General features: G+C 44.1%; 2 protein-coding genes across 4 annotated transcripts in view; one reads left to right on the top strand and one right to left on the bottom strand.

Annotated features, from left to right (window-relative positions):
- Positions 1 to 21749, top strand: part of LOC117761668 (low-density lipoprotein receptor-related protein 1-like) — a 100812-nt gene extending 79063 nt beyond the window's left edge. For 2 of the 3 annotated variants that reach the window (XM_034585763.1, XM_034585766.1), the window contains 49 exons: positions 373 to 562; positions 761 to 965; positions 1132 to 1324; positions 2368 to 2493; positions 2622 to 2750; positions 2850 to 2969; positions 3692 to 3805; positions 3891 to 4040; positions 4302 to 4424; positions 4535 to 4651; positions 5441 to 5569; positions 5682 to 5804; positions 5931 to 6071; positions 6819 to 7006; positions 7113 to 7296; positions 7374 to 7459; positions 7561 to 7680; positions 7855 to 8042; positions 8345 to 8550; positions 8668 to 8856; positions 8948 to 9096; positions 9183 to 9276; positions 9388 to 9504; positions 9595 to 9714; positions 10456 to 10578; positions 11204 to 11329; positions 12022 to 12138; positions 12760 to 12866; positions 12976 to 13108; positions 13230 to 13352; positions 13441 to 13563; positions 13662 to 13799; positions 13885 to 14022; positions 14121 to 14240; positions 14394 to 14659; positions 14777 to 14958; positions 15071 to 15177; positions 15714 to 15833; positions 15941 to 16117; positions 16215 to 16355; positions 16445 to 16618; positions 16713 to 16874; positions 17578 to 17761; positions 17870 to 17977; positions 18079 to 18152; positions 18271 to 18364; positions 18519 to 18557; positions 19564 to 19708; positions 19881 to 21749. In XM_034585763.1, the coding sequence (XP_034441654.1) occupies positions 373 to 562; positions 761 to 965; positions 1132 to 1324; positions 2368 to 2493; positions 2622 to 2750; positions 2850 to 2969; positions 3692 to 3805; positions 3891 to 4040; positions 4302 to 4424; positions 4535 to 4651; positions 5441 to 5569; positions 5682 to 5804; positions 5931 to 6071; positions 6819 to 7006; positions 7113 to 7296; positions 7374 to 7459; positions 7561 to 7680; positions 7855 to 8042; positions 8345 to 8550; positions 8668 to 8856; positions 8948 to 9096; positions 9183 to 9276; positions 9388 to 9504; positions 9595 to 9714; positions 10456 to 10578; positions 11204 to 11329; positions 12022 to 12138; positions 12760 to 12866; positions 12976 to 13108; positions 13230 to 13352; positions 13441 to 13563; positions 13662 to 13799; positions 13885 to 14022; positions 14121 to 14240; positions 14394 to 14659; positions 14777 to 14958; positions 15071 to 15177; positions 15714 to 15833; positions 15941 to 16117; positions 16215 to 16355; positions 16445 to 16618; positions 16713 to 16874; positions 17578 to 17761; positions 17870 to 17977; positions 18079 to 18152; positions 18271 to 18364; positions 18519 to 18557; positions 19564 to 19708; positions 19881 to 20021 (6863 nt within the window). In that variant the 3' untranslated portion in view covers positions 20022 to 21749. The remainder of the gene's footprint in view (positions 1 to 372; positions 563 to 760; positions 966 to 1131; positions 1325 to 2367; positions 2494 to 2621; positions 2751 to 2849; positions 2970 to 3691; positions 3806 to 3890; positions 4041 to 4301; positions 4425 to 4534; positions 4652 to 5440; positions 5570 to 5681; positions 5805 to 5930; positions 6072 to 6818; positions 7007 to 7112; positions 7297 to 7373; positions 7460 to 7560; positions 7681 to 7854; positions 8043 to 8344; positions 8551 to 8667; positions 8857 to 8947; positions 9097 to 9182; positions 9277 to 9387; positions 9505 to 9594; positions 9715 to 10455; positions 10579 to 11203; positions 11330 to 12021; positions 12139 to 12759; positions 12867 to 12975; positions 13109 to 13229; positions 13353 to 13440; positions 13564 to 13661; positions 13800 to 13884; positions 14023 to 14120; positions 14241 to 14393; positions 14660 to 14776; positions 14959 to 15070; positions 15178 to 15713; positions 15834 to 15940; positions 16118 to 16214; positions 16356 to 16444; positions 16619 to 16712; positions 16875 to 17577; positions 17762 to 17869; positions 17978 to 18078; positions 18153 to 18270; positions 18365 to 18518; positions 18558 to 19563; positions 19709 to 19880) is intronic. The other variant, XM_034585764.1, reaches the window with a different exon arrangement.
- Positions 21750 to 22556: 807 nt separating this feature from the next.
- On the bottom strand, positions 22557 to 27031 carry dtx3l2.3 (deltex E3 ubiquitin ligase 3L2, tandem duplicate 3). Its single transcript, XM_034585768.1, has 8 exons — positions 26885 to 27031; positions 26468 to 26523; positions 26330 to 26373; positions 25103 to 25307; positions 24767 to 24918; positions 23592 to 24698; positions 23273 to 23490; positions 22557 to 23006 (listed from the first exon to the last, which is right to left on the bottom strand). The coding sequence occupies exons 2-8, from the start codon at positions 26505 to 26507 to the stop codon at positions 22937 to 22939; spliced, it is 1836 nt and encodes a 611-aa protein (XP_034441659.1). The 5' UTR covers positions 26508 to 26523; positions 26885 to 27031; the 3' UTR covers positions 22557 to 22936.
- Positions 27032 to 27509: the final 478 nt, after the last annotated feature.

The following is a 27509-nucleotide window of genomic DNA, read 5'->3' as shown; positions in this document are numbered from 1 at the left end:
TTTCATGGAAATGACTTTTTACTCCTCATCTGTTGATGAGATAGTGTGATGGAGAGGAAACGCAGGCCCGCAACTGTTATCGTGACCTTTTTGGTGCGATATTTGTTGGGTAGAAGCCTGGAATCACACTGTGTTCCTGGTCATAAATACCATGTAATATCCATACTCTGCACTGTGTTCCGCCACCGAGCTGATGCCAGACACAGTCCACACTTGACCTCGGAACGCAGCACTGGAGTTGACGTTTCCCTCCTTCCCTCCTCTGTCTTCTCCCTCATTTTAGCTTAATCTCTCGCTGTTATTTTTTCTCCCTCCCTGTTTTCTGTATTTAACTATGTTTCTTCCCCCTCTTCTCTCCATCCCTCTCTTCAGACGTGGGCTCAGTGGAGGGCTTGGCGTACCACAGGGGCTGGGATATGCTGTACTGGACGAGCTACACAACCTCCACCATCACGCGCCACTCTGTGGATCAGATCCGCTGGGGGGCCGTTGACCGGCACACGGTGGTCAGTATGTCAGGAGATGACCACCCCAGAGCGTTCGTCCTCGACGAGTGTCAGAGGTCAGAACTAATTCAGTTATTTATATACAACTAGAATTATGCCCAACCCCTCCACAAAAGTCCATGGAAATTGGTCGGATTTTGTGTGATCCCAGACACGGCAGAAAATATACCCTCTTTGGCGGAGGTAATAATGCTGCCATATAATGTCAGAACTTTACATCTATTTACATCCCTGATTCGTTCTCTCTCTTATAGCCTCATGTTCTGGACCAACTGGAACGAGCAGTCTCCCAGTATCATGCGTGCCACCCTGACTGGTTCCAATGTCATTGTGATCATTGGCAACGACATCCGAACCCCTAACGGCCTGGCCATCGACCACCGAGCTGAGAAACTTTACTTCTCTGACGCCACACTGGATAAGATAGAGCGCTGCGAGTATGATGGCAGTCGGCGCTATGTGAGTGACGTAAACATCTGCATGTTGTACATCATGAAGCGTAATGAAAATAGTTGTACTTCGGTATAATGGCATTGCCTAATAACAGCCGTCAGTTTGTTTATTGCGAGGCTTGGAAATTCCTGAACGTGTGAGGTCACGGCTGTGGTGGTGCTTCCCCCTGCAGGTGGTGCTGAAGAATGAGCCGGTCCATCCGTTTGGCCTGGCCGTCTACGGTGACTACATCTTCTGGACCGACTGGGTGAGGAGGGCCGTGCTCCGCGCTGACAAATACACAGGAGGAGACATGAAGGTGCTGCGTGCTGACATCCCTCAGCAGCCAATGGGCATCGTCGCAGTGGCCAACGACACCAACAGCTGTGAGTTTTTACACACAGAGAGAGAGATCCAAATGTGTGTGTGTGTGTGTGTGTTCAGAGTCAGTGCTAAGCACAGGTCTGAACGTACCTAAAAGCATCTTCAATGCATCCTGAGAGCCGATCCGACGGTCTGCGACTCATGTGGCCACATTCCTTTCGCTGTGTGGACACAAGTGAACACACATGTGAAGGACTGACCTGCCTGTGCGCACCCTGCCTGTGCTCTCACTGCACATGACTGGAGTCTTCAGCCGGAGACACATACATCGCTGTAGCAGAGACGATAGTCAGAATTTAGCTAGCGAGTCATGGAAAAGTTTTCTTCTAGCAGTTGTCAGTGCACGTTCATTTGTTTTGGGGGCGCGGCTTGGATAACCAACCCTAGCTTTAATGATCGTAAACGATAGGAAGTAAAAGATCGTAAGGATTTAACAGGAAAAGTTGAAGGCGAAGTTAGAATACAGGCGTCTCTGAAGCTAGTACGTCAAACACTAACCCAAACAAAGATGTTTTTCTGCCCCAACAGAGCAGTTAATGGGATGACAAAAGTAATTTGGGCTACAGATTTTTGAGCACCAACATCAGCCCTGTTACACCACACACACACACACACACACACACACACACACACGCACACGCGCGCCTTCTAAATTGCTGCTCACTTCACTTTTCTCCACACGTCTTCACCTCTCTCTTCAACTCATCTCGTTCCCATATCTCCTATTGTCCGTTCACTTTCAAATCAGTGCAGCCCTGCATTCTTTTTCTCTCTTACATATCTTCAGCAATCTTCCGTCTCAAGTTGCCTCATTCAGTAAACTCTTTCTCGCTCCGATGCCCACAGTGACCATACAAGCTGAAAGCCTGCGGTAAAAAGCTGCAAATCCCATTTAGATTGAGTCACATTGAATTATGCATTCAGCAGAGGCAGAGCCATGGCCACATTCGGGCAGGCGTGTGTGTCTGCCGATGTGGAGGCATGGGTTTGTGTTGTGTGTCAGGAGGGGTCAGAAATTCTCATTCGTGTGTGTGTGTCTGCATAGGTGAGTTCTCTATGTGCCGTGTCAACAACGGAGGATGTCAGGATCTGTGTCTGCTGACCTCTGAGGGAAGGGTCAACTGCAGTTGCCGTGGTGACAGGAAACTTTTGGATGACAACACCTGCATAGGTACGACAAGCAAGGGATTCACTAAAGCAAAAGTTTAGCTTGAAAATATTAAGTTATAAAAAGTCAACTTTCGTTTACTGCTTCATTAAAGTATGATTTGCGTGTTTTTTTCTGTCCTTGTCTCACAGCCCTTAACACTACATGTAACAATATTGATGAGTTTGAGTGTGGAAACGGAGACTGCGTTAACTACACCCTGACCTGTGATGGCATGGCCCACTGCAAGGACAAGTCTGATGAGAAACAGTCCTACTGTGGTGAGTGGAACGTTCTTCTCTGTCCAGACAGTTTTCAGCCATTCTCTCCTTGTTGACACTTGTAAGTTGAGTCCGTGTCTCTTTCTGTCTGGTTCTCAGCCAACCGAGTGTGTAAGAAGGGCTACAGACGCTGTGTGAATGGTCGCTGCGTGGGGCACAGTTCCTGGTGCAACGGGCAGGACGACTGTGGAGACAACTCTGATGAACTCTTCTGTAACAGTGAGTAAAGTCTGCCCATTAAATATGTTCTAAAATAATACAAGACAAGATTAACTTTATCTTAATCCAAGATTAATTTTATCTTAATCTAAAATTAACTTTATCTTAATCTAAGATTAACTTTATTTATCTCACGTTGGGGAAATCCATTTATTACAGCAGCAGATATTTCAAATTAAGTAGACAAGAGAACATTTAAAAGCTTAAAATACAGTTTTAAAAAAATCTAATAAAAATCCAGTAAAATAAGAAAGAAAGAAACGTACTTGAATAAATGTACTTGTGACACAGTAAGGGAAGGAGGATGTATACTGTATTTGTGCATTATGTATAAGGAGATATTTAATGTGTGTGTGTGTGTGTGTGTGTGTGTGTGTGTGTGTGTGTGTGTGTGTGTGTGTGTGTGTGTGTGTGTGTGTGTGTGTGTGTGTGTGTGTGTGTGTGTGTGTGTGTGTGTGTGTGTGTGTGTGTATATGCACTTAGACTAATATAGTGCAAAATGCAACTTGAATTGTGAATTTTTTTTGTGAAAGAGGCATACATTTGGAATAACACAATCTGTCTATGTTATACAGATAGAAATACAAATAATGTGCAAATGGATATGTTCAGGAGTAGTTGGGTAGTTGGGATATTAAAAAGCGGTACTGCATTTATTTAACAAATATTTTCTTTCAGTCTGCAGACATTTTAAAACTCTGTTTTGTGTGTGTGCGTCTCAGCCACGCTGTGCTCAGCCGATCAGTTCCAGTGCAGAGACGGTGGCTGCATCTCCAACTCCAGCAAGTGTAACCAGAAGGTGGACTGTCAGGACGCCAGTGATGAGATGAACTGCAGTACGTTCAGTGATAGTCAGAACAGTAATAAGAAAAGCCAACACTCGCTCCGTGGTGCTAAAGTAGTTCTGCTCTCTTTGTCAAGCTGCCACGGACTGTTCCAGTTACTTCCGTCTGGGAGTGAAGGGAGCCACATTTCAGAAGTGCGAGTTCACCACTCTCTGCTTTGCCTCTTCATGGCAGTGTGACGGAGCTAACGACTGTGGAGACCTCTCTGATGAAAGAAACTGCCCAGGTATTTTAACTCCCTCTGAAATACACATATTTTCTCTTTGATAAATGTACAGACAGTAGGTTTGAGGAGAAGAGGAACTTGTAATCATCTAACAGATGGGTTAGAGCAGGACCCTGTAATATACAAGAAACAAAAACAATTGCATCCATTAAATTGAGGAATGGGACGAAACTCTAAATTTCTTTCTTTTCCTGTGTTCATTCTGGCTTATTCATCGGACGTTTTCTCACTTAACGTACCACTTGTCTGTCTATGTGCCAGGGAGCGGGAAAACAAACTGTCCGACGCCCTACTTCGCCTGTCCGAGTGGCCGCTGTATCCCCATGAGCTGGACTTGTGACAAGGAGAACGACTGTGAGAATGGTGCAGACGAGGCTCACTGTGGTATGTTTGGATGCCTTACTACAACCTAAACAATGTGAAGTGCACCCGACAACTGTTTTTGTTGTCCCATTTGTATTTTTGCACTTCACGAATTCTTTCTGTCCGTCCAGATAAGTTTTGCTCGGCCACCCAGTTTGAGTGCGGGAACCACCGCTGCATTCCCAGACGCTGGGTGTGTGACGGAGCCGATGACTGTGGTGACAGCAGTGACGAGGACAGCAAGTGCAGTGAGTGTTTGACAGGAAACCTCAGCGAATACAAATATACAACAACCAAAAGCAGTACTTACACATGTAGGAGTAAAAGTATTGTGACAGCCGTAGATTCTGTGTGAAAATGTGAGCTTGCATCGAATTCTCAAATCCGATTCAAGGATATTATGATGCTCTTTTTACCAGTGCGTCAATCATTTTGCATTGAATAATTTTTTTCACGATAACTATAATGGCGCTTACTTCACATTGCTCTATTGTGATATGGACTAAAACATTGGAGGGTAGGCAAGGAATTTAGATTTTACATTTACAGTGATTATGTCCAGTGGGTGATTTGTTAATTTATTCAATGGGGGATGGTACCTCCCCCATCCTGCACGACCAACCAACTCAACCTCCTACAACTGTGTATTAAAGTAATGAGTAAATACGCCTTTACATTTTATGGACTCTGTGTTTATTTACTTTAACACCATGTAAATTGACACAATGAACATTTGGCAAAATAGAAAAAGAATATAGCCTTCGATAGTCAGTTTAAATTAGTTGTCATATTATAAGTTTGCTGTTGTAATGATTTGTCTATGCTATAGATTACTGCTGTGTATAGATAAACTGGGAGAACTGTTTGTTGAGTCTAAATGGTTCTCGTCTGTGCGTCATTACCCTGCATGCCTGGGGAGAGGCGTGGCAGAGAGTTGGTGACAGAATTGATTGGACATTAATGGGGGATTCATTTTTTGTCAATAAAGTTAAATTAAAGCAATTAAAATAAACGTCAATCACCTCTTTTTTTCACAGAGACCAAAACCTGCAGTCCCGAGGCGTTCCAGTGTCCCGGGTCTCATATGTGCATCCCTCAGCGTTGGAAGTGTGACGGGGACAAAGACTGTCCCGATGGAGCTGATGAGAGCGTCAAAGCTGGCTGTGGTGAGTGAAGACAGGGGCAGAAGACAGGGGCAGGATCTGGTCAAAACAAATACATATAAATCCATTCTGCACCTGTTGGAGCATAAAACCTACTTGTTTATTTATGTCTCAGTGTTCAACAACACATGCAGCAGCAACGAGTTCATGTGCCAGAACCGACAGTGTATACCGAAGCACTTTGTGTGTGACCATGACAACGACTGCAGTGATGGCTCAGATGAGTCCCAGGAGTGTGGTGAGTGGACCCGTGACCTCTTACTCCTGAAGGGAGGGTTTTTCAAAGAGCTCTCTCCTCCTCACTGTTGCTTTTAACGACGAGCTCGACTGTCCTTCACCCTGCTGCTGCTGTTTGTCGCTGCAGAGTATCCAACATGTGGACCCAACGAGTTCCGCTGTGCCAACGGACGCTGCCTCATCCAGGGCTCATGGGAGTGCGATGGAGACTTCGACTGCCATGACCACTCAGACGAGGCGCCCAAGAACCCACACTGCACTGGCCCGGGTAAAATTCACATCGCCGATCTGGAAGCACTTTTACATTTTTTACTTAAAAAGAAGACCTAGTTACATCAGTAGATTAATTGACACTGACAGATGCAGCCAGATGTCCCATTTTCATCTGCAGCCCTTGAGCGTGATAATGTTTAAATAAAGATGCAGCCAATAAGAAAGACGTGATTATAACACAACAGCAGATCAACCGTACGGAGAGCAAACATGGGGAAGAATCCTGTATTATTAATGTGTTAATGCACTTTAAAGAGAATATTACATTTGTTATTATCTTTTTGTCAACTGGAGAGCACAATAAATAGCTATTATATTGTATTATATTGTAGAGTGTCTGCACTGTTCAGATCTGTGAATGCAGACACCAACTTTCTATCTGCATGCAGTGCTGTGTTATTGATGTAGGCGTCAGTAAGTGTGTAGCTATCGTCACTCTGCATTTCATGACTTCAAAAAGTCACTTTGAAATCTGGTTTGAGCAGCAAGAGAGACCGGACTGGCCCGCGCCTGTAGAGCTGGGATTGTAATTACAATTCAAACCCCCTTCATATGTGGTTTGGGTCCAATTTGCGAAAATCCCATGTCATGTGTTTTTTCTTTTGTCCAAACTTTCTAAAGATCAGTCTCGATACAATCTGAATATGGTGAAAAGCAGATTGGGGCTGGCACTCTGAACAAGGCTGAAACACTGCACTGGTTCACTGTCTCTCTCCGTTTGTTTCCCTCTTTCATTGAACAGAGAAGAAATGCAATGACACTGCTTACGCCTGCAACAATGGAAACTGTGTGAATGAGACGCTGCTCTGTGACCATAAGGACGACTGTGGTGACGGCTCTGATGAGCTGAACTGCTTCATTAACGAGTGCCTGAACAGCAAACTGAGCGGCTGCTCTCAGCTCTGCGAGGACCTGAAAATAGGCTTCAAGGTAAGTGAACGCTGTGAAATCCTGAGTTGAGTTCACCTGTCACGAATGTGGAATATAAGCTCTGCGTATTGTTGCTTTACCTGCTCTGTGCTCGGCCTCCTCACAGTGTCGATGCCACCCAGGCTTCCGTCTGAAAGATGACGGGAAGACGTGTGTCGACATAGATGAGTGCACGACCACCTATCCCTGCACGCAGCGCTGCATCAACACACACGGCAGCTTCCACTGTCTGTGTGTGGAGGGTTTCCAGCTTAGTCCCGCAAACCCCACCATATGCAAATCCACCTCTGGTAGGAAACATGACAGATTAATAACATTCAAGTGTTTAAGCCAAATCCACTCACATATGATGTCTGCCTCCCTGCAGATGAGGAGCCATTCCTGATCTTTGCCAACCGCTATTACCTGAGGAAGCTCAACTTGAATGGATCCAACTACACACTGATCAAACAGGTGAGACACACAGATACAGTAAAGTACCTGGATAATCTTGCAAACCCTCCTGCAGGGGTTTATAGCTGGCCCAGGCTAATGTAGCGCCTGTGCTTTGACAGGGCTTGAACAATGCTGTGGCTCTGGACTTCGACTACCGGCAGCAGATGGTTTATTGGACAGATGTGACAACCCAGGGCAGCATGATCCGGCGCATGCACATCAACGGCAGCGATGTGCAGGTTGGTGTAGCAGCATCTTGTCTTTGGAAGATAAAGGGAGCAGTGTCTTTTTCGTCTGATTATAAAACCAAACATTCAAAGAGATTAATTAGTCCTCAGAAAACCCCTGGAAAAATGATTCAATTCTTCATTGTTCAGGCTCAGATTCAGGAATACTGCTTGCTCATTTGTTAGGTCCTTCATCGCACGTCGCTCAGCAACCCAGACGGTCTGGCTGTGGACTGGGTAGGAGGAAACCTGTACTGGTGTGATAAGGGACGGGACACGATCGAGGTGTCAAAGCTGAATGGAGCGTACCGGACAGTTCTGGTCAACAGCGGCCTGAGGGAGCCACGTGCTGTGGCAGTGGACGTACGCTATGGGTAAGAGCGATGTAGCTGTTGATGATGTGGGTCAGCTGAAAGTTAGGAAGTTTAACTGCCTATTTCATTGTCGATTACATGTAGTGTATTAGATTGACTTTAAAATGCTGTATTTCATGATAAAATAGTTAAAAAGTTAAACCCTAATCCTGATTTGAGGCTTTTTTGCTTCGCATTGTTTTACATACAAAAAAATACATGTAACAAACTAGAGGAAAGAGAAAAACTGAACAAGCATCATAATCCTCCGTTCAATTTTTGATTTGCCAGTAAATTTAAATAACACCTCACATCCCTGACAGGTATTTATACTGGTCAGACTGGGGTGACAGCCCTCACATAGGGAGGATCGGGATGGATGGCACCAACAGGACTGTGATCGTGGAGGATAAGATCACGTGGCCCAACGGTCTCACGCTGGACTTTATTAACGACCGCATCTACTGGGCTGATGCTCGGGAGGACTACATAGCATTTGCCAGCCTGGATGGAACCAACAGACACACAGGTAACACACACACACACACACACACACTAACACACACATAGACACATAGAGGAGAGTGTTTGGTTTGGACTCTTTCCAGTCATTAATAGCAGCTCATTTGTCTTTGTGCCTCTGCAGTTTTGACTCAGGATATTCCCCACATCTTTGCTATGACCCTGTTTGAGGAGTTCATCTACTGGACGGACTGGGAGACTAAGTCCATCAACAGAGCTCATAAAACCCTGGGAATCAACAAGACTATGCTGATCAGCACCTTACACAGGCCTATGGACGTTCACATTTTCCACCCATACCGCCAGCCTGAAGGTAAAACCATTTCATAACCACAAGTAAATCTTTACCCGTGTCATGTGATCCGCTTTTAACTCTACTTGTGTGCACGTCCTTTGCTCTCCAGTGGCTGGCCACCCGTGCCAATCCAACAACGGAGGCTGCAGTAACCTGTGTTTGCTCTCACCTGGAGGGGGCTTCAAGTGTGCTTGCCCCACTAACTTCTACCTGGCAGCCGATGGCAAACAGTGCTTGTCCAACTGCACTGCAAGTCAGGTGAGCTACCTGGAGGTTATCAGTTTTCACCTTTTAACGTGTTGATAATCTGAAAACGCAAATCACCCTCTCCTCTGTCCCCTCAGTTTGTTTGCAAAAATGACAAATGCATTCCATTTTGGTGGAAGTGTGACACTGAAGATGACTGTGGCGACCGCTCAGATGAGCCTGCAGAATGCCGTGAGTGATGGCCGCTGCTGAGATAATCATTTCCTGTGGATTCAGTGTCACGGTACAATGTTTTGTTTGTTCTGATGAATAATGTGCAGGGTTTTTTTCCCCACACTGCAGCTGAGTTTAAATGCAGACCAGGCCAGTTCCAGTGTGGCACCGGCATCTGCACCAACCCAGCTTATATCTGTGATGGAGACAATGACTGCCAAGACAACTCGGATGAGGCCAACTGCGGTACACAATGCCTACATGCACCAACAGATCTGAAGTCTTTTTCTTCGGTGTTCCCGTGATAACCTATATCCTTTGTCCTTGTGTTTCTAGATATCCATGTGTGCCTGCCCAGCCAATTTAAATGCACCCACCCCAGTCGCTGCATCCCTGGCATCTTCCGCTGCAATGGACAGGACAACTGTGGAGAGGGAGAGGATGAGAAAGACTGTCGTAAGTCTTCCTCTCATGTTGCCCTGGTAGTGGCAGAGTCTAAGGATGAACAACCAGCTGCATAACTTGTAATGGGCCAGGGGGAATAAATATAAACTTGACTCTTGAAACAAGCTGTAGGAAGTCACCAGACACACTATTTGCTGACTATAGCACTGAAATTATAATGACAGTAATGACCAGGGTTTTTCCTGCACATGATAGAGACACAGAGGAGAAACCTTTTTTTTTTTGGTCCAAACATTTATGAAAAGACCCAAAATGATCACTGTTAGTGGAGCTGTGCATGGCTCCCTGGGTGTCTGCCCTGGGTTCTGGTACCCCCTCCATATTTTCGGCCAAGACCTTTCCCCTCTCATTTCTAAAACCCTTTTTTCACTTATTTTACAGTATTAAAAAATCTAATGTGCAGGTAGGAAATTGCTGAAGATTTTCAAGCTTCCCAAAGGATCTCTCTTCATTTTTACTTTTCCTTTAGCAACACCCCTTTGCCATTTACTGAGCACACTCATCCTCCGCAGAGGGAGATTGCATGACCTGTACCTTTGTGCTACTCTGAGGTCACAATTAACCTTGGGGCACCTTTTCATTGTAAAGCTGTAAGAAACCATGTGATGTGATAATTTTGTCTCTACAGGACTTTACTGTTGAGGCCTTTTTGATTTGTGAAAAGTGTGATGAGGTTATTTTTTCATTTAGTGTTATGGAGTAAGGGACCTAATCTGTCTGTCTCTTGTGCAGCTGAAGTGACGTGCGCCCCCAACCAGTTCCAGTGCGCCATCACCAAACGCTGCATCCCACGGGTGTGGGTGTGTGACAGGGACAATGACTGTGTGGACGGATCTGATGAGCCGGCCAACTGCAGTAAGACACAATTTGATATTACTGAACCAAACAACACCTCGGCTTAACAAATAGCTCGGCAGTGCAGCGTGATCACTGTCTCCTAATGGAAGCTGATGAATTATATGGATGGGAAGCAGTGAACGGCAGATCAAATCTAAATGTAGAAAATGTTGCACTGGGGTCTGTAATTTAATAGGAAAACAGCATCCACATCCACTTTATCATCATCATTATGAGGCTGAGCTGACCAGCATTCTTAATAACACTATTATCTATTTGTTATCTAGCATTATAATCTTGTATTCCTATGTAAATGGAAGGTGAATTCGACCTTTTTTTCTCCATCTTGTCCTATGTCTCAAAACATAGCACTTTATTACCTATAGTCACATTCTCCTATTCACGTGTATATATAAGAGCTTCTATACACAGTGTTTTTCTCTCATTCTCACTCTGCCGTCAGGGGCAATTTAGGGCTCGATGTTTAGCCCGAGGACAATTCTGCATGCAGACTGGAGGAGCCGGGGATCAAGTCGACCTTCTTGTTCATGGCCGGCCCACCTTATCTCCTGAGCCGCAGCCACCATAGTCTGGTCTAATCTACTTTTAACATGTCTAATCAATTAACTCCTCTCTGTCGCAGCCCAAATGACGTGTGGCGTGGATGAGTTCCGCTGTAAGGACTCGGGACGCTGCATCCCGGCACGCTGGAAGTGTGACGGAGAGGATGACTGCGGAGACGCTTCTGATGAACCCAAGGAAGAGTGTGGTAAGGAGAGAGGTAGAAGGAAAAGGAGATAAAGGCTGTCATGGAGAAGATATCTAGTGTAAAAAAGAGCTACAGCCACGTTTCCAATTTTATGCCTCTACTCCGTCGACAGCCAGTGGCCGGAGGCGTTATGTTCCCAGGTCGTCCTTCTGTCCCCTTCTTGTAAAGACGATATCTCAAGAACGCCTTGATTTGGTTCAAATGTTTACTCGGACTCACAGATTAACTGATTAGAATTTGTTGGTCAAAGATTAAGGTCACTGTGACCGTACAAAACACTTTGTAGTCTTGTGAATGTAACAACTCAGGAAAGCCTTGAGAGAATTTCTCCAAATTTGGTACAAACGTTCACTTGGACTCAAAGACGACCTGATTAGATTTTGGTGATAAAAGGGCAATGTCAAGGTGACCTCGCAAATCCCTTTTTTGCTTTGTGAATGCCTTTTCGTAACACCTCAAGAGAATCTTTTCAAATTTGTTCATTTAGACTCTTGGATTTAATGATTGGATTTGGGTGGTGTAAGGTCAAAGTGTCCATTGTCACCTGGACTCAAAGATGAACTGATTAGATTTAAGTGGTCAAGGGTCATTAGTTATCGATAGAAAATGATGTATAGACTGAAACTGCAGCGGTTGACTGAGGCATATAACCACAGGGCGATAATTCTAGTTTACGTCTGTTTGGTGCACAGATGAGCGGACGTGCGAGCCATACCAGTTCCGCTGCAAGAACAACCGCTGCGTGCCTGGCCGCTGGCAGTGTGACTACGACAACGACTGTGGTGACAACTCGGATGAAGACAAGTGTGGTAGGTTATTTTTTTTTCAATTTCCTTATTGTTGCAGAGGGACTGCTCACTCGCACGTGTCACGACCTCCAACTCACTGTCTGTATGAAAACAAAGATTAGGATGAGCTCTTCTGTAAAGCAGACTTCAGAAGGTAAACGGTGCATCATCTGTCACTGTGTGTATGTCTGTGCCATGTTTACTCAGCTGCAGGCATGGTTGAGACTTTATTTTCTTTTCAGTTGATTAGTGCTGTGGCCATTTGCACATCTCACATCATGTCATGTCTATTTTGCATTTCACACTGGCCCGTTGCTGTGAGCCAGAGGTAGGTGTTTTCACGGTTTCACCCAGTCCTCTGTGTGCCCCCGGCTTGTCTTTTCTTCTCTCTTCCCACCGCTGCCACCGACGTTGCACCATCCCCACCTCTGTTCCCCATGAGTCAACCTTGTGATTTGAATAACCAGATTTATTTTATTCATGTACGTCCTGCGCAAAAACAACCCTGTTTTTTTTTTTTTTTTAGCAGTCAGCTCTATTCCCACTTTTTCTCTTCTCTTTTCCTCTCCTTGCTCCTTGCCCTTACTCCCTTCCTTAATTATCTCCTCTCGCCCTTCTAAGCTGTCTTGTCTCTGTCCTCAGTGCCTCGTCAATGTTCGGAGAGCGAGTTTTCCTGCACAAATGGCCGCTGCATTGCCGGGCGCTGGAAGTGCGACGGGGACCACGATTGTGCTGATGGCTCAGATGAGGTATCACATAACAGTTTCCTTCCTCATTGCGTTTCTGCTTTCAAATTCAACATCATAGAGATCGGCTACTCATGAAAATGAGAATGAAAATATGATTCTCTGTTTTCAGAATGGCTGTGATGTGAAGTGTGACAATGATCAGTTCCAGTGCAAAAACGGCCATTGCATCCCCATCCGCTGGCGCTGTGACGCTGATCCTGACTGCATGGACGGCAGCGACGAGGAGAAATGTGACAGTCGCGGTAATAAACACACACTTACTTTCTCCTGGGTGTTTAGTGGAACATAATGCAGAAAATGTGGATGCTGATATGACGTATCAGTCATTTCCATCTCCTCTTCTCTTTTACCTTCGTTATTTAGTGAGTAGATACTGCCCCCTGGATGAGTTCCAGTGCAACAACACCCTTTGTAAGCCTCTGGGCTGGAAGTGCGACGGCGAGGATGACTGTGGAGACAACTCTGATGAGAAGCCAGAGGAGTGTGGTGAGAATTACTGGGATTTCACATCCACCATTTCATACTCTGGTAGTTAAGACTCTTCGCTTCACTTATGTAATATTTCTCTCTTTAGTTAAATTCCAGTGTCCACCCACAAGGCAGTTTCGCTGTCACAACGACCGGGTGTGTCTGCCGATATCGAAACGCTGTGATGGAGTCAACAACTGTGGGGACGACAGTGATGAGCTTAACTGCTGTGAGTTTTGTTAATCTTGTTTAAAGTTTTAAGCACTTGGGAGGATTTTTGCACATTGCACTAAACCAGGGTGATAACCAATTCTGTGACTCCTCCAGTGGTGCCGTCCACACCAACGTGTCAGAAGGATGAGTTCCAGTGCTCCACTGGAAGATGCATCAGCTCCGTCCTGCGCTGCAACTACTTCAACGACTGCGAGGACTACGGTTCTGATGAAGTCAACTGCAACAAGAAAGGTGCCCTGTGTGTGTCACATCATATTTGTCCTAATGAGAGTGTTCAGTGTGCGTGATAATCAGTTCCCTGTTTCCCCCCCTCCAGACACGGTGCTGAATGACTGTCGCAGTAACAGAACAGTGTGCGGAGACGGAGATGAAGCTCACTGCGTGGTGAACGGCACCGACTCGTTCTGCTCCTGCAAACCTGGCTTCCTGCCCAAAGGACGGAACAGATGTGAAGGTACAGTTTTCTCCGCACCGGCCTCATTCTTTCACACCATCATGTTGTGGCTACAGTTTTGTGTAATGTGTGTCGTGTGGCCTTGGGGTGTTGCGCAGATAAGAACGAGTGCAAGCAGTTCGGAGCGTGTTCCCACATGTGCAACAACACTAAGGGTTCTTACAAGTGCAGCTGCCACAAATACTTCACCAGAATCAATGACACCTGCAAGGCCGACAGTGAGTATTTCTACATTACATTTGTTAGCTCTCCAAGCTCATTTAAGAATGCACACTGTGTGCACCGAATGTTGTTTCCCCGCCTTTATTTTTCACATCTGTGCTCTACTGCAACGATCTGTTTGCCTGACTTGAACTCCTGTGCATCCCCAGCTCCAAGACAAGTGCTCTACATCGCTGATGACAATGAGATCCGCAGCCTGGACCCTTCAATGCCAAACTGGCGCTACGAGCAGATCTTCCAGGGCGACGCCAATGTGCGCATTGATGCCATGGACCTGCACGTCAAGACCAACCGCATTTACTGGACCAACTGGCACACAGGGCGTATTTCTTCTTATGATTTGCCTTCTTCCTCCTCGTCCCCTAATAACAACCGTAACCGACGGCAAACTGACTCCAGCATCACCCACCTGGAGGTAAGTGCATACAGTATGTTTGCTGTTGTATGCATATGATTTCAAATACAAACAATTTGGGAAAAGTGAGACCAATATTCGGGATTCTCACATCAGCCTCTACGTCTCTGTGTGTAGATCCCTGATCTGAAGATGCCACGTGGCATCGCTGTGGACTGGGTGGCAGGGAACTTGTACTGGACTGACTCTGGTAGAGATGTTATCGAAGTCGCCCAGATAAGTGGGGCCCACCACCGCAAAACCCTCATCTCCGGGATGATCGATGAGCCATATGCCATTGTGGTCGACCCCCAGAGAGGGTGAGTGGGGCTGCAGTTAAATGAAAGAAAAATAATCCACATGAATGCAAATGCAGAGATTTGATTGTGATGGCAGCAGTGATAAATGGAGCACTTACATTTTGTCCATTAGGAAAATGTACTGGGCAGACTGGGGGAACCACCCCAAGATTGAAACAGCTGCTATGGACGGAACCATGAGAGAGACACTGGTGGAGGAAAACATCCAGTGGCCGACGGGTAAAACCCACACTCATACATCAGTGCTTCTTCTTATTAATTATTTAGACTGTGGCGTATATTCATTATATACTCATTCTAAATTGTCCCACCTCAGTTTCACAATGAACAAACATTGTTTTAACCTTCTCATGATAACATAAGAGATTCTTGGCGTTATTCTCCATTTCTGCATTGTATCGCTGTGTGCAGTGCTATTTGCTGCGTGCTCGCTCGTGCACTCACTATCCTCCATAAAGTTGTTTCCGTCCACGCAGACAGTCAGACCTCATAGTTTCAGCTGCAGTGCACGTGCCATGCAATGTAGTTCTCTCTCTCACTCAAGAACTTTTCCTTTTTTTAATCTATGTACCTCGGAATCTGTTGTGCGTGACAGCAAAGTTCGTGTGCCCGACTACCGCCATGGATTGAATGAATTCTGTGGGAAACGTTGTATAGGATATCTCCTAACCCTTTATCATGTGTTACTTGCTGAAGCAGGAAGTGTGATTTTCTTTTTTAATCCATACTCAAACATTTTGCTTTGTTTTGTACAGGTCTGGCGGTGGACTACTTCAATGAGCGTCTGTACTGGGCCGATGCCAAACTCTCCCAGATCTGCAGCGTGAGGTTGAACGGCAGCGACGCAGTTGTGGCTGCAAACAGCATTAAGAACAGTTGAGTGGCACATGCTCACAACGGCACAGCTTAAGGTTTAATCCATAATAATGATCAGTCTTTATCAGTCAGGTCTCTGACGTAATGTCATGTGTCTCCTACACAGAAATCCGTCATCCCTTCAGCATCGATGTGTTTGAGGACTACGTCTACGGTGTCACGTACATAAACAACTACGTCTTCCGAGTGAATAAATTCGGCAAAGGTCCCATTGAGAACCTGACAACTGGGATGAACCATGCCACAGATATAGTTTTGTACCACCGCTACAAACAACCTGAGAGTGAGTTTAAAAACAAAAACACAAAACCCTGAACATCAACGCAAAAGCAAACACGGTTATTTATCCTGATTTCTAATTCCGATTATCTGTGTGTCAGTTGCAAACCCGTGCGACAGGAAGAAATGTGAGTGGCTGTGTCTGCTGAGCCCCAGTGGACCCGTCTGCACGTGTCCCAACGGCCGCACGCTGGACAACGGCACATGTGTGGAGCTGCCCACTCCCACACTGTCTCCTATCTGTGAGGGAACACATTCACACAAACAACAACACACACACACAGACACTGAGATTTAAATCGTGACTGAAAAACTCTCCCCTACTCTACAGCTCCTCCTAGTGGTCCCTGCCTGGTCCAGTGTATGAACGGTGGCAGCTGTTTCCTGAACGCCCACAAGCAAGCAAAGTGTCGCTGTCAGCCTAATTATGGAGGCGATCGGTGTGAGATCGACCAGTGTAGAGACTACTGCAAGAATGGAGGCACATGCACACCTTCCCCTACAGGTAAAATCTGGACATTGCAAGCTGGTTATGGCATGTTTCTGTTCTTTCTCTGTTTCCCTTCTCTACATCCCTCTTTATTTCCGTCCTTCCCCAGGTTCTCCTACTTGTCGATGCCCGACAGGCTTCACAGGGCCAAACTGTAACCTGCACACATGTAAGGATTATTGTCAGAATGAAGGCAACTGCACAGTCAGTGCCGGAAACCAGCCGACCTGCCGGTGTCCCGATGACTTCTTGGGCGACCAGTGCCAGTACAGTGAGTGTTCCCAGACCGTAGAGGAGTTTGATGTTCACATGCTTCCTCTGACCAATAAGCAATACCACACTAAAGTCATAATTGCAATGTTAATCTTAATTATATGCGTGTGGTGCAACTTAAAGATTTAGTTGACTTCAAAATATTATTGGTTTTGTGTCAAGTTAGAAATGACTGCTGTCTGAAAAACAGGAAACATTCATATCAAATAACGAGGGTCATGGAAAGAAGTATTACTTCATAAAACAACATTAAAGAAGATGTGTATTTTTGTATATGAAGTGAAATTGTGGAATTCTCTGGACAAATAGATTAATAATATATATATATATATTTATTTTTTTATTATTTAAAGAAAATGTATAAAGGAAAAAGTGTGAAACTGTATGAAATTATTGAGAAATAACTGTTAATGTTATGATGATGGCTATTGATTTATGTATAACTGATTTGTGAAAAGAAAGCAAATCAAATGAGAGGGTCGGCCATGTTGTTATTTATATGAAAGCGGCAGGTGAATGCAAGATTTTTCTTCTTCTTGCTCCTTTTCCGTTCATTGAATGTGTACAAGTGAACTGTTTTTTTGGTAAAACTGTACATTTGGATCACGCTGACATCAACAAACTAAACGTAACCCTAATGATTGTAAGTTGGTTGGTAAGCACTTCTGTATTCATATGTGTGTGTGTCTTTGTGTGAACAGGAAGCTGTGAAGGCCACTGCCTGAACAAAGGTAAATGTCTACAGAGTGAAAACGGCGCCAAGCACTGCCGCTGTCTGCCCCAGTACACTGGCAGCACATGTGAAATAGACAAGTGTCACTATTGTCGTGACGGCGAGTGCATCCCCAGCAACAGCTTTGCTTCGACAGGGGAGTTCGCCTGCCGGTAAGAAAACTGGACAGACGCAAACAATAAGACGCACACATGCAGAGTTTTCTTGTCTTTCTCATCGTATCTCGCATTTTTTTTCCATTATTATTTCATCTCCAATAGCTGCTCAAACGGCAGAGTCCAGCCCAGCTGCTACACATGTGATACTAACGAGTACTGTGCGAATGGCCAGTGCTCCATCAACCCCATCACTCGCCTTCCGGAGTGCAGGTCAGGAGCAGACTGTGTTCACCTGTGTTTGAGTTCACTCTGAGGATCTCTGAGCGTAACCGCTCACGCACTCTTCTCTATTTCCTCTCTTGTGTGTGTAGATGTTCACCAGGCTGGGCAGGGCATCGCTGTGAGTCTGTGGCCCACAGTGACAGTGGCTCAGGGACAGGCGGACGTAAGTCGACACTGCAGGGACATCAGTCAACAGTTGTTTTGTTTTTTTATACGATTGAGGATGACTTTGTCAGTTCTTCATGCACCCTGTGTGTGTTTGTGTTTGTGTGTGTGTGTAGGCACAGCCTCCATAGTGATCCCTGTGCTGCTCCTGTTGCTGCTGGTGCTGCTGGCTGGAGGAGCGTTGTTCTGGTACAGGAGGAGGATGAGAGGGTGAGTAACACACACACACACATCAGGAGTCCAAGCTGACTTATTTTGGCCTTTTTGCATCCCCTCTTTCCCTCCCTCTCTTACTTCCCTCTTTCCTTTCCTCGGTCCGCACTTTTCCTCTCCTCTCTGTAATGGCATCTCCTCTGCTCCTCAGGTCTAGCCGGCCCGGCAAAACCGGCTCCAGACGCTTGCGGTAACGGTTGCCAGGGTTACACTTTTCCCTCCATGCCAACATTCAGTTTTGCATCCTGCTCTCGCTCTCGCTCTCGCTCTGATGCTCTCTCTCTGATGCTCTCTCTCCCTCTCTGATGCTCTCTCTCTGATGCTCTCTCTCTCTCTGATGCTCTCTCTCTCTGATGCTCTCTCTCTGATGCTCTCTCTCCCTCTCTGATGCTCTCTCTCTGATGCTCTCTCTCTCTCTGATGCTCTCTCTCTCTCTGATGCTCTCTCTCTCTGATGCTCTCTCTCTCTGATGCTCTCTCTCTCTGATGCTCTCTCTGTGATGCTCTCTCTGATGCTCTCTGTCGTTCTCTCACTCATGAGTCTTGGTTGCTGTGCAGTGTTTGGTCCTGTGGTGAATGTCGCGTCATTCTCTCTGATGTTCATGGGAGCTGCAGCTCGTCATGCTCCCGCAGTGTTATTCTTTTTTTTAAATTTTTTTTATGAATTGCCCTCCTCTGAGCAGCTCCGGGGCAGATCTATTAAAAAGATGCATTGAATAGATCTGTCTGTGCTGCAGATCTCTCTCATACTGGTGTCCATCATTTTGTGCCACGTTGTACTGTACTGTGCTGTGGGATGTATCGTGGTAGTGTCTCTCATAGTTGAGACGTGGGACAGTGCAACAGCATTCTTCCAAGCTCAGATTGGAAAATGCAGTTTGAAATGTCCAGCATCTACTCAGAGGTAGATGCAGATATTTATATTGTCGAGGATCTATTGTGGGATTGTCGTGAGCAGTCTGTACACGAACAGTCCCAGGCTCACTGTGTCTGGGTCTGTCCTGGGCTACATGAATGCTGGGTTTGTGTAGGTGTCTGTGCTGTTGCTTAGATCCCTGAGCCTGGATGGTGGTGAGAGCCATGCAATGCCTCGTCCCTCCCTCTGTAATGTGGCTGTGTCCCTGCTTGCCCTGTTAAGGCTCCTATAAGTTTAAATAAGAAACAAAGGTGTGACTGTGCCGTTAATATTTTCTGTAGGGCAAAGGGCTTCCAGCACCAAAGGATGACCAACGGTGCCATGAATGTTGAGATCGGAAACCCTGCCTACAAGATCTATGAGGGCGAGCCTGATGATGACGCCGGGGAGCTGCTAGACGCAGACTTCACGCTGGACCCAGACAAGGTAGAGAAAAATGTACATATATATACAGTGGGGAAGGAAGTACTCAAACATTTTACAGAAGTAAAGCACCAAATAAATCCCATCACTGTATATATGTGTATATACTGTGTACCCACATACTATAACCTGCACCTTATGCGAGAACTAACGGATGATTTTTGATCATTTTCAGCCCACTAACTTCACAAACCCAGTATATGCCACTCTGTACATGGGGGGTCACAACAGCCGCAACTCTCTGGCCAGCACAGACGAGAAGAAGGAGTTGCTATCACGTGGGGATGAGGAGCCCCTCGTGGACCCGCTGACATAGACTGTCCACCGGCCTGGATCATGCCATTCCAAACACACCCCTCTTCTTGCCTTTTAAAGAAAAACGAAACAAAAAAATTGATAAAAAAAGAGTGAGAGAGAAAATTGATAAAAACGTGTGAACACTGTATAAAATGTACAAAAATGAAGGACTACTTTTGTATGTGATTGCAGTATTATATTTTGTTCTTTTGAAATTCCTCTGGTCAAAAATGAGTAACATTTTCTATGAGAGATTTTTAATTTACACTTTGTCCCGTACCCTTTACCTAAATAGCCACTACCTCTGTGCAAAATGAAATGGAAACATGGAAATCTGAAGAAAAGATGCTATCATTGAAGCAATTTTAACTTTTTATTTTTGTATGAATTGTATAGAAAAGAAAAAAACATTGTTCCATTTCACCAGTGCCAACTGTTTGTTGTTTGTGTTGACTTTGAGCGGGAAAAGGCAAAACTCAAAGTTTTCTAAATCGGTACATATGTTTGTCTCGCTGAGTTTTCTCTGCGAGGTGGTGAGACAGATTTGTGATCGCACCGTTTGTGTATAGCACATGTAAAATGTCAGTACCAGATGGCAACTACAGTATTTCCACAACACTCTTTTTTTTTTTTCTCAGAGAACAATGCTCATTAAATGATTGTGTTGTCTTCCTTGCACAGAATATCATGTTTTACAGTAAAGTGTAAACTGTGGGCTTTATACCGTGAGATGTAAAGCAGGTATGTTTGTTTTTTAATCACATTGTACGACAGTTGGAGCTCACGTGTTGCTGAAACAAGAGGGTGAGATACGTTTTGATGTGCGATTATGGAGAATGATGAAGTTGGTCACAGGTTAAACATTCCAGGCAAAGTGGAGGATGGAGATCACAGGTGTAAAGAGACAGAAAGGATGGATGCCCTCGGGGTGCGGGGTTAGCTGGGGGAGGCCATAGCGGGGACTTACAGTACAACCTGTTTGTTCCAGGGTCTCCCTCCAGAAGCAAAAGGAGGCTGCAGTTCTGGTGAAATAGTTGGAAAACCTTGATTGAGAATCAGTATTTTGCTTATCTACTCCTCCAGTCCATTACTTTGTAAAAATAACAAACAGATAGTGTCCGTCTGGCTTTGTGCGTAGATTTATCTTTCTACCTTTAGAGGATCAAAGTCTGTTTGACCACAGTTTTGTAAAGACTTAGTCTTACTTGCATTACGTTCATTGGGTCCTCAGCATCTCTGTTTTGAAATGAGCTCTGTCTGATCTCTCATGCTCTGCTCTGCTGCTGCTAATGCTACCATTCTGGTTGCTCTGACACATCCTTACACTCAGCCTCTGCCCCAAAAATGCTGCTTCTGTCAGAAAATGTGTCGGCCATATCTTAATGCATGTGAACAGTAACACCGATCGTTAATGTAACTACAATAACAACTTTTTATTTTGCTTACCTGTCAGCAAGTGTTATTTTATGCTGTTGTATATGTTTTGTCTTTAATTGAGAGAGAAGTACAATCATTTTACCTAAAGAAAATTTTTGCTAAATCATACATGCATTTTCAGAATTATCTTTCTTTGATTAGTCCTTTTTTTTTTTTTTATGAAAAATGACACATAGCTTTTATAGTACACGATGCATGGAGGCTCAGACTTTCTTCTGTAAAGAGAATAATGTTTAATTTTTGCTGGAGTACTTTACAAACTAAATAACAGATATTGTTATAAATAAAATTTTGAAAATTGTACAGAAAACAAGTTAGTGTGTTTTGTTCACAGCCTGTTAGTTTTTTTTAATCTAAATATGATGACACTGTGGTCCTGAATATCAGATTGTGTGGGGTCGATATTTACATTTGTGAGGGAATACATGATTTCCACATTTAGTTTTTAATGACATAGAAAATCGGTACAACACATTCCTCTGCCAAGGCCCAACAGTCTCCTTAAATTCAATCAGCTCCAAATGTCAAACACTCATAGATATCAGTTCTGATTATTTCCATCACGTTCCATGAATTATTCTATGTGAAAACTGTGAAAATGTATAAAAACGCTCGAACCTCAAAATATTCAAAAAAGTGAAGAAACAAAAACCTTGGATAAAGCAACTAATTCGACAGGGCTCTTCCCTGACCCATACTGCATCCTTCCACCAAGTTTCACGCAAATACATTCAGTTGTTTTTGTGTATTTCTGCTGATAAACAAACCACAAAAAAGGGACAGGGGTGAAGACATGACCTCCTTGGTGGAATAATCAATACTCAGAGACCCACTTAAACATTAACACACAGAGGAATTCACACGCACAGATTTACTGCACTTTGCATGTCATAGTACAAAGTGAGAGTCATAAAAGAGTCGGCTCGCTCAGTAATCTGTCCGAACTAAAGACAGTTGCAGTGATGTTCACACAGATTATTATTTACTTCCGTATTTGTGCACTTAACAGACTAAATTGATATTGTAAATAAAAATGTGAAAATTATAGAGAAAACAAGGGTATATTCTGCATCATGTTCACATCCTGTGCTGATAAACAGAAGAATACAGCGATGAGTCGGTGTGCAGTACTTTAATAGTAGTTTAATCAGGTTTTAGGTGAACAATAAATCAGATTATATGCACTGTGCACATAAAATTAAATGAATACATTCAAGCTTCATTCTTACACTGTTTATTCCTTCAAAGAAAATGATATTTAAAACGTGCAGATATGTTGCTAAACAATTAAATCTTAAGCAATGAACACTGTCCATTGAATCTCAAAGGAACTCTAAATGATTATTTGGAGAAACTAAAATAAACAGCATATAATATAATAATGTGCATCACACTAAATATTGGTTTTAGATAATCGTAAATCAAAAAATGTAAATTCAGAATGATTTCTGAAGGACTTCCTGTATGTTGAATTAAGACCTGCGTCTACTACAGAGTTCACTTGATGCCTTTAGCCTTCAGCTCCTCTCTCACTCTGCTCAGGTAACCAGGATCAGGATAACCAAAACTGTGGAAAGAGAATGTACAAGGGTTAACACAGTAGTTCATTAAGCTGCTTTCAGACATGCACTGAACTCCAGACAAACTCCTGACAGCGGCTGTATGTGAGAATGAGCCCATGTGAGAATATTCACTGTGGACAAGTGGGTGTGTGTCAAAAATGAATAAAAATGAAAAATATCACCGGATGAAAAGGCTGTGCCGTACACACTGGCTTAAGACTGGACACTGAAAGAGTATACTAAAAAAAAAGAAGAGATTTGACTACTGTACCTATTTGGTCCTCCTGATCGGGAGGTTTTGTGGTGAATGTCGTTCCAGGTCACCTGGTTCTCCAACCCGGTAGTTCTGGACATCCCCACAGTGAAAATGAGCTTCTGGTCAAATGCTCGAGATAACAGCTGCAGCACTTCTCTGCCTTCATCGTTGTCCGGCAGATATGCGGTTCTTTGAATACCAGAGTAATGTTGCCCAGGATTGGGATGTCTTTTCTGCAAAGGAGGGAGAATAAGAGGTAGACGTTATGGACGTCATCATCATGCAATTAACACACATGCATGCAAAATCAACTCATTTAAATTAAGGTATTTACCGTCTGGTTTCCACCTGGAATATCATAGGAGATGACTATAGTGGCACAGTCTGGGAATCCATCGAGGGATGACCCCCAGGTCTTCGAGGACATTTTACCAGACGGTTGGTTTCCCTCTACCACATCAAAGACATCTCTACACACAGGACAGATTGGCCCTGTCTTCATCTTTAATGTTTGCAGGCATCCCTTACAAAGCTCATGTGTACACTTCAGCTTGATCTTATCTTTGAACTTATCCATGCATATGGGGCAGGTTGCGTCTTCTTCTCTTACAGCCACTGTCCCGCCTGTGGGTTCTTCAGTGTTGCCCCTGCTGTATCCTGGCGGCCCATTCGATACAGCTCCGCCGGACGCCCCCTCTGGCTGATAATCATTTGTCTTGAGAGAGCTGTTGAATCCACTGACACCGTAGCGTTTGGTCAACCCCTGGGGTGATGTGCCGATACTCTGGTACAGACGAAGGAGAGCCCTGACAGCATGGCTCTCCATTGATTTGTTTTGTCCAGATCTTCTGGAGCGAGCTTTGATGTTCACTTGTCCTTGACCGATGTCTGCTTCTTTAAAGTCCACATTAAACTTAGCTTTCAGCTTAGCTACTTGCTCATTGAAGGAGGCAGTCATCAGCCTCCAGACGCTCTCCTCAATGTCTAGTCCTGCGTAGACAAGAGGGTCGTTGATACTCATGCCAATCGCCTGTGGTGTCTCATAAGACGACCGTGTAGGCTCTCCAACAGAAGGTTTGGTGGAAGTTGAGGTTTTCTGTATTGTAGTATTGAGAGACTTGTTGATGGCATCCCGAGCCATTACCTCGAGAGGGATGCTAAAGCCGTCGTATTCAGTGTGGAATGTCTGGACGAGGTTTCTGAACTCAGAGAGAGCTTTGCGTCGGTCTCCGTTCTCCTTGCCTGGTTCAATTTTTACCGTCACTTCTGCCGCAATTTTGACTCCATTCTCTGCCTCTATACGATCGATTTTCTCCTTGTGGATGTGGTTCATATATAAGTAAAAGGCAAATGGGATTTTACAAGTGTATGTCTCCTCTCCAGCTGCAGAATCTGCCACTGGGCTGCTTAACTCCCTTTGTCCCTGCTGTTGCCCTGGCTCCTGGATAAAAACACAATGTTTAATATGGTAAAAAGAATTGTTTCACTTCATTAACTACACATACATACATGTTGTGGGTCTGGCACCGATGGTGAAGGGAGGTTCATTGGAGCATTTTCTGGTTCTTGTGTCTCTGGAGGACTCATTGACAGTAGAGTGACTATTTTCCTGCCTCTGTTGCTCAGCGTTTGTCCCGCCGCTTCACGCAGCTTTGTCAGGACTGAAAAAGAAGACGGACACAAATGAATTTGCCTCCTAATGAGATAAAAGAAAACAACTGAATTAGAAAAAAACACAATATTAACCCAGTATGCTGCTTGATGTGTATGATATTGTAGTTAATATAATATGTTAGTACTGGTTGTGAGAGCTAATTTGAACTTAGAAACTCAGTCATACTGCACCTGAAGCATCATTTATCTTTATCGTAGCTTTATAGTCAGAGGCATCTTCAACCTCCAATTTCCCGGCAATCTTGTTATTGTTGGCCCAAGTCTGAAGAGCTTTGGTCAGTTCCGTTTTATATTTTTTGGATGTAATACCCTCCTCCCACTTGATGGGGAGAACGACTTGAACTTCATCTTTGCTCTGTGATTCAGTCATCATCACCTAAAGACATGATATCATTAGTGTCATCGTTTCGTCAAGAAGAATCCTCCTCATCTCTCAGCTCAGAAAAGTTTGAAAAATAACTTTTTTTACAGGATTTTAGAAAATATTTAGAATATTTAGATATATTTTATATATATATTTAGATAATACTAAAATCAAAATGAACATCATGTGCAGTTTCATATTAGAAAAAACGTCATTCGTTTGTATTTGAGCCTGACCAAATATAAAAACTGATCCTGTATTTATGTTTGCCTGTATGAAAACCTGAATTTCATAGAAAAAACAAAGCAGGAAAGAACATGCATTTGTTGAAATTTTACAAAAATAAGTGTGTTAATTTTCTTAATTCAAGTTCTATATATTTGGTTGTATTTGGGATTTTTATAGTTATTTATAATATAGTTTATGATCAACTGTAAAACATCAAGCCTCAATTACATTTGTTTATCATAAGAATTTGAAAATGGCCTATTTGGAAATATTTTTGGAGGCCGAAGTCGATACCGATATTAGAGAATACAAAATTTGGCGATGGCTCCAAATAAGTCATCATCAATTTGTTATGACAAAGAAGAGTCTTACATTTTACAGTTTCTCTATAAACTTCATTATAAAAAATGTAGAAAAAACACAAATACAGCCGAATATATAAAACTTGAGTTAAGAAAATCAACATGCTTTTTACATTTCAACTCAAATGCACATGTTTTCTAAATCGTTAATTCTGAAAAATAGACGTTTTCACATCGCATGAAGCGACAGGCTTTAGTTATTTTGGGACTAGTGGTGATAATCTATCCTACAAACTTTCATGCTTTCACTTTCACTTACACACACACACACACACACACACACACACACACACACAGGCCTGCTGCAGCGCCACCTGGATTCTCTATCAGCCTCGTTTTGTTTAGTTTTTTATGACTTTAAGACTCTTTAAAAGTCGAACACACATTAGCACACACACACACACACACACACACAGTCTGACAACCAAACAGAAAAACACCCACCACATCAGCAGGTGTAGGAAGTTTCACAAAGCCCCCCTCGTCTTCTTCACCCTGCACCAAATAAGAGGGAAGACAGGACATAAGAACAGATCAAATGAGAGAATAAACACTTGTAAACTGAATGGATCAGATTTAAACCCACTATCTCCATAGACTCCTCAGTGTCCGCGGCTGCCATGTTGACAGTCTTCTTCCTGGAACACACAGGGACCGTGAGTCACACACACACACACACACACACACACACACACACACACACACACACACACACACACACACACACACACACAGGGACCAGCGGTGTCTGGTGAGGTCGGGTTAACACATCATATATCAACACTTATTGTGTATAAATAATCCTTTACTCCGAACATGTTGACTGTATAGTGGACGCCTGGTTTCACTTTGACTTCGAACAGATCAAAGCAGACCCCTGCAGATTGTCTACTAACTTTAAACTTTACTCTTAACTCCACCTGACGTGTTGTTGTGTCGCGGTGTGTTAAATTAGAACGTATTTAACGTTAAAATGTACGTAAATGACAGAAGACTTACCCTGTCCGGACTTTCTGCTGCGCACGAAGCTTCTTCCTGTTAAGTGAAAGTGAAAGAGTTGCAGCCGCAGCTACGTCACAGTCCCTGACGTGGGAGGGGATCGAGCAAACAGAACTGGATGGACTTGTTAAGAACGCGATGAAAGGAGGAGACGTGTGGAAGCAGGGACCCGGGAAGAACCCGCAAATTAAAGGGGAGGATCCCAGGGTTGGGTTTTTTTGTTTGTTTTATTTGCCAGATGAGAAATGTTTTTAAAGGGATAGTTCACCCAAAAAGGAAAATCCACTCATTATCTACTCACCACGATGCCAATGGAGGGACGGGTGAAGTGTTTGAGTCCACGAAACCCTTTTGGAGTTTCAGGGGTAAAAAAGCGTTGCAGCCAAATCGAATACAATTGAAGTAAATGGGGACCACTTCTTCAAACGTAAAAATCAAACAACAGAAGAAATACATAACAGGCCTCCTTGCTGCTCCTGTGGTGTCATCCAAGTGTCCGTAAGCCCCCGACATTTAAATTCGACTCGAAACCGCGTCATTTACACCGTGTCTTCAGCCTAAATGTCCTCTGTGATCCTCCTCCACTTCATGCATGGATCACATTCTCACTGTCTAGATGAGGATT

The sequence above is a fragment of the Hippoglossus hippoglossus genome, chromosome 5 (assembly GCF_009819705.1).
Source record: "Hippoglossus hippoglossus isolate fHipHip1 chromosome 5, fHipHip1.pri, whole genome shotgun sequence".
NCBI lineage: Eukaryota > Metazoa > Chordata > Actinopteri > Pleuronectiformes > Pleuronectidae > Hippoglossus > Hippoglossus hippoglossus.
The sequence above is the reverse complement of the archived record's forward strand: the minus strand, read 5'-3'. Positions and strand labels throughout refer to the sequence as shown.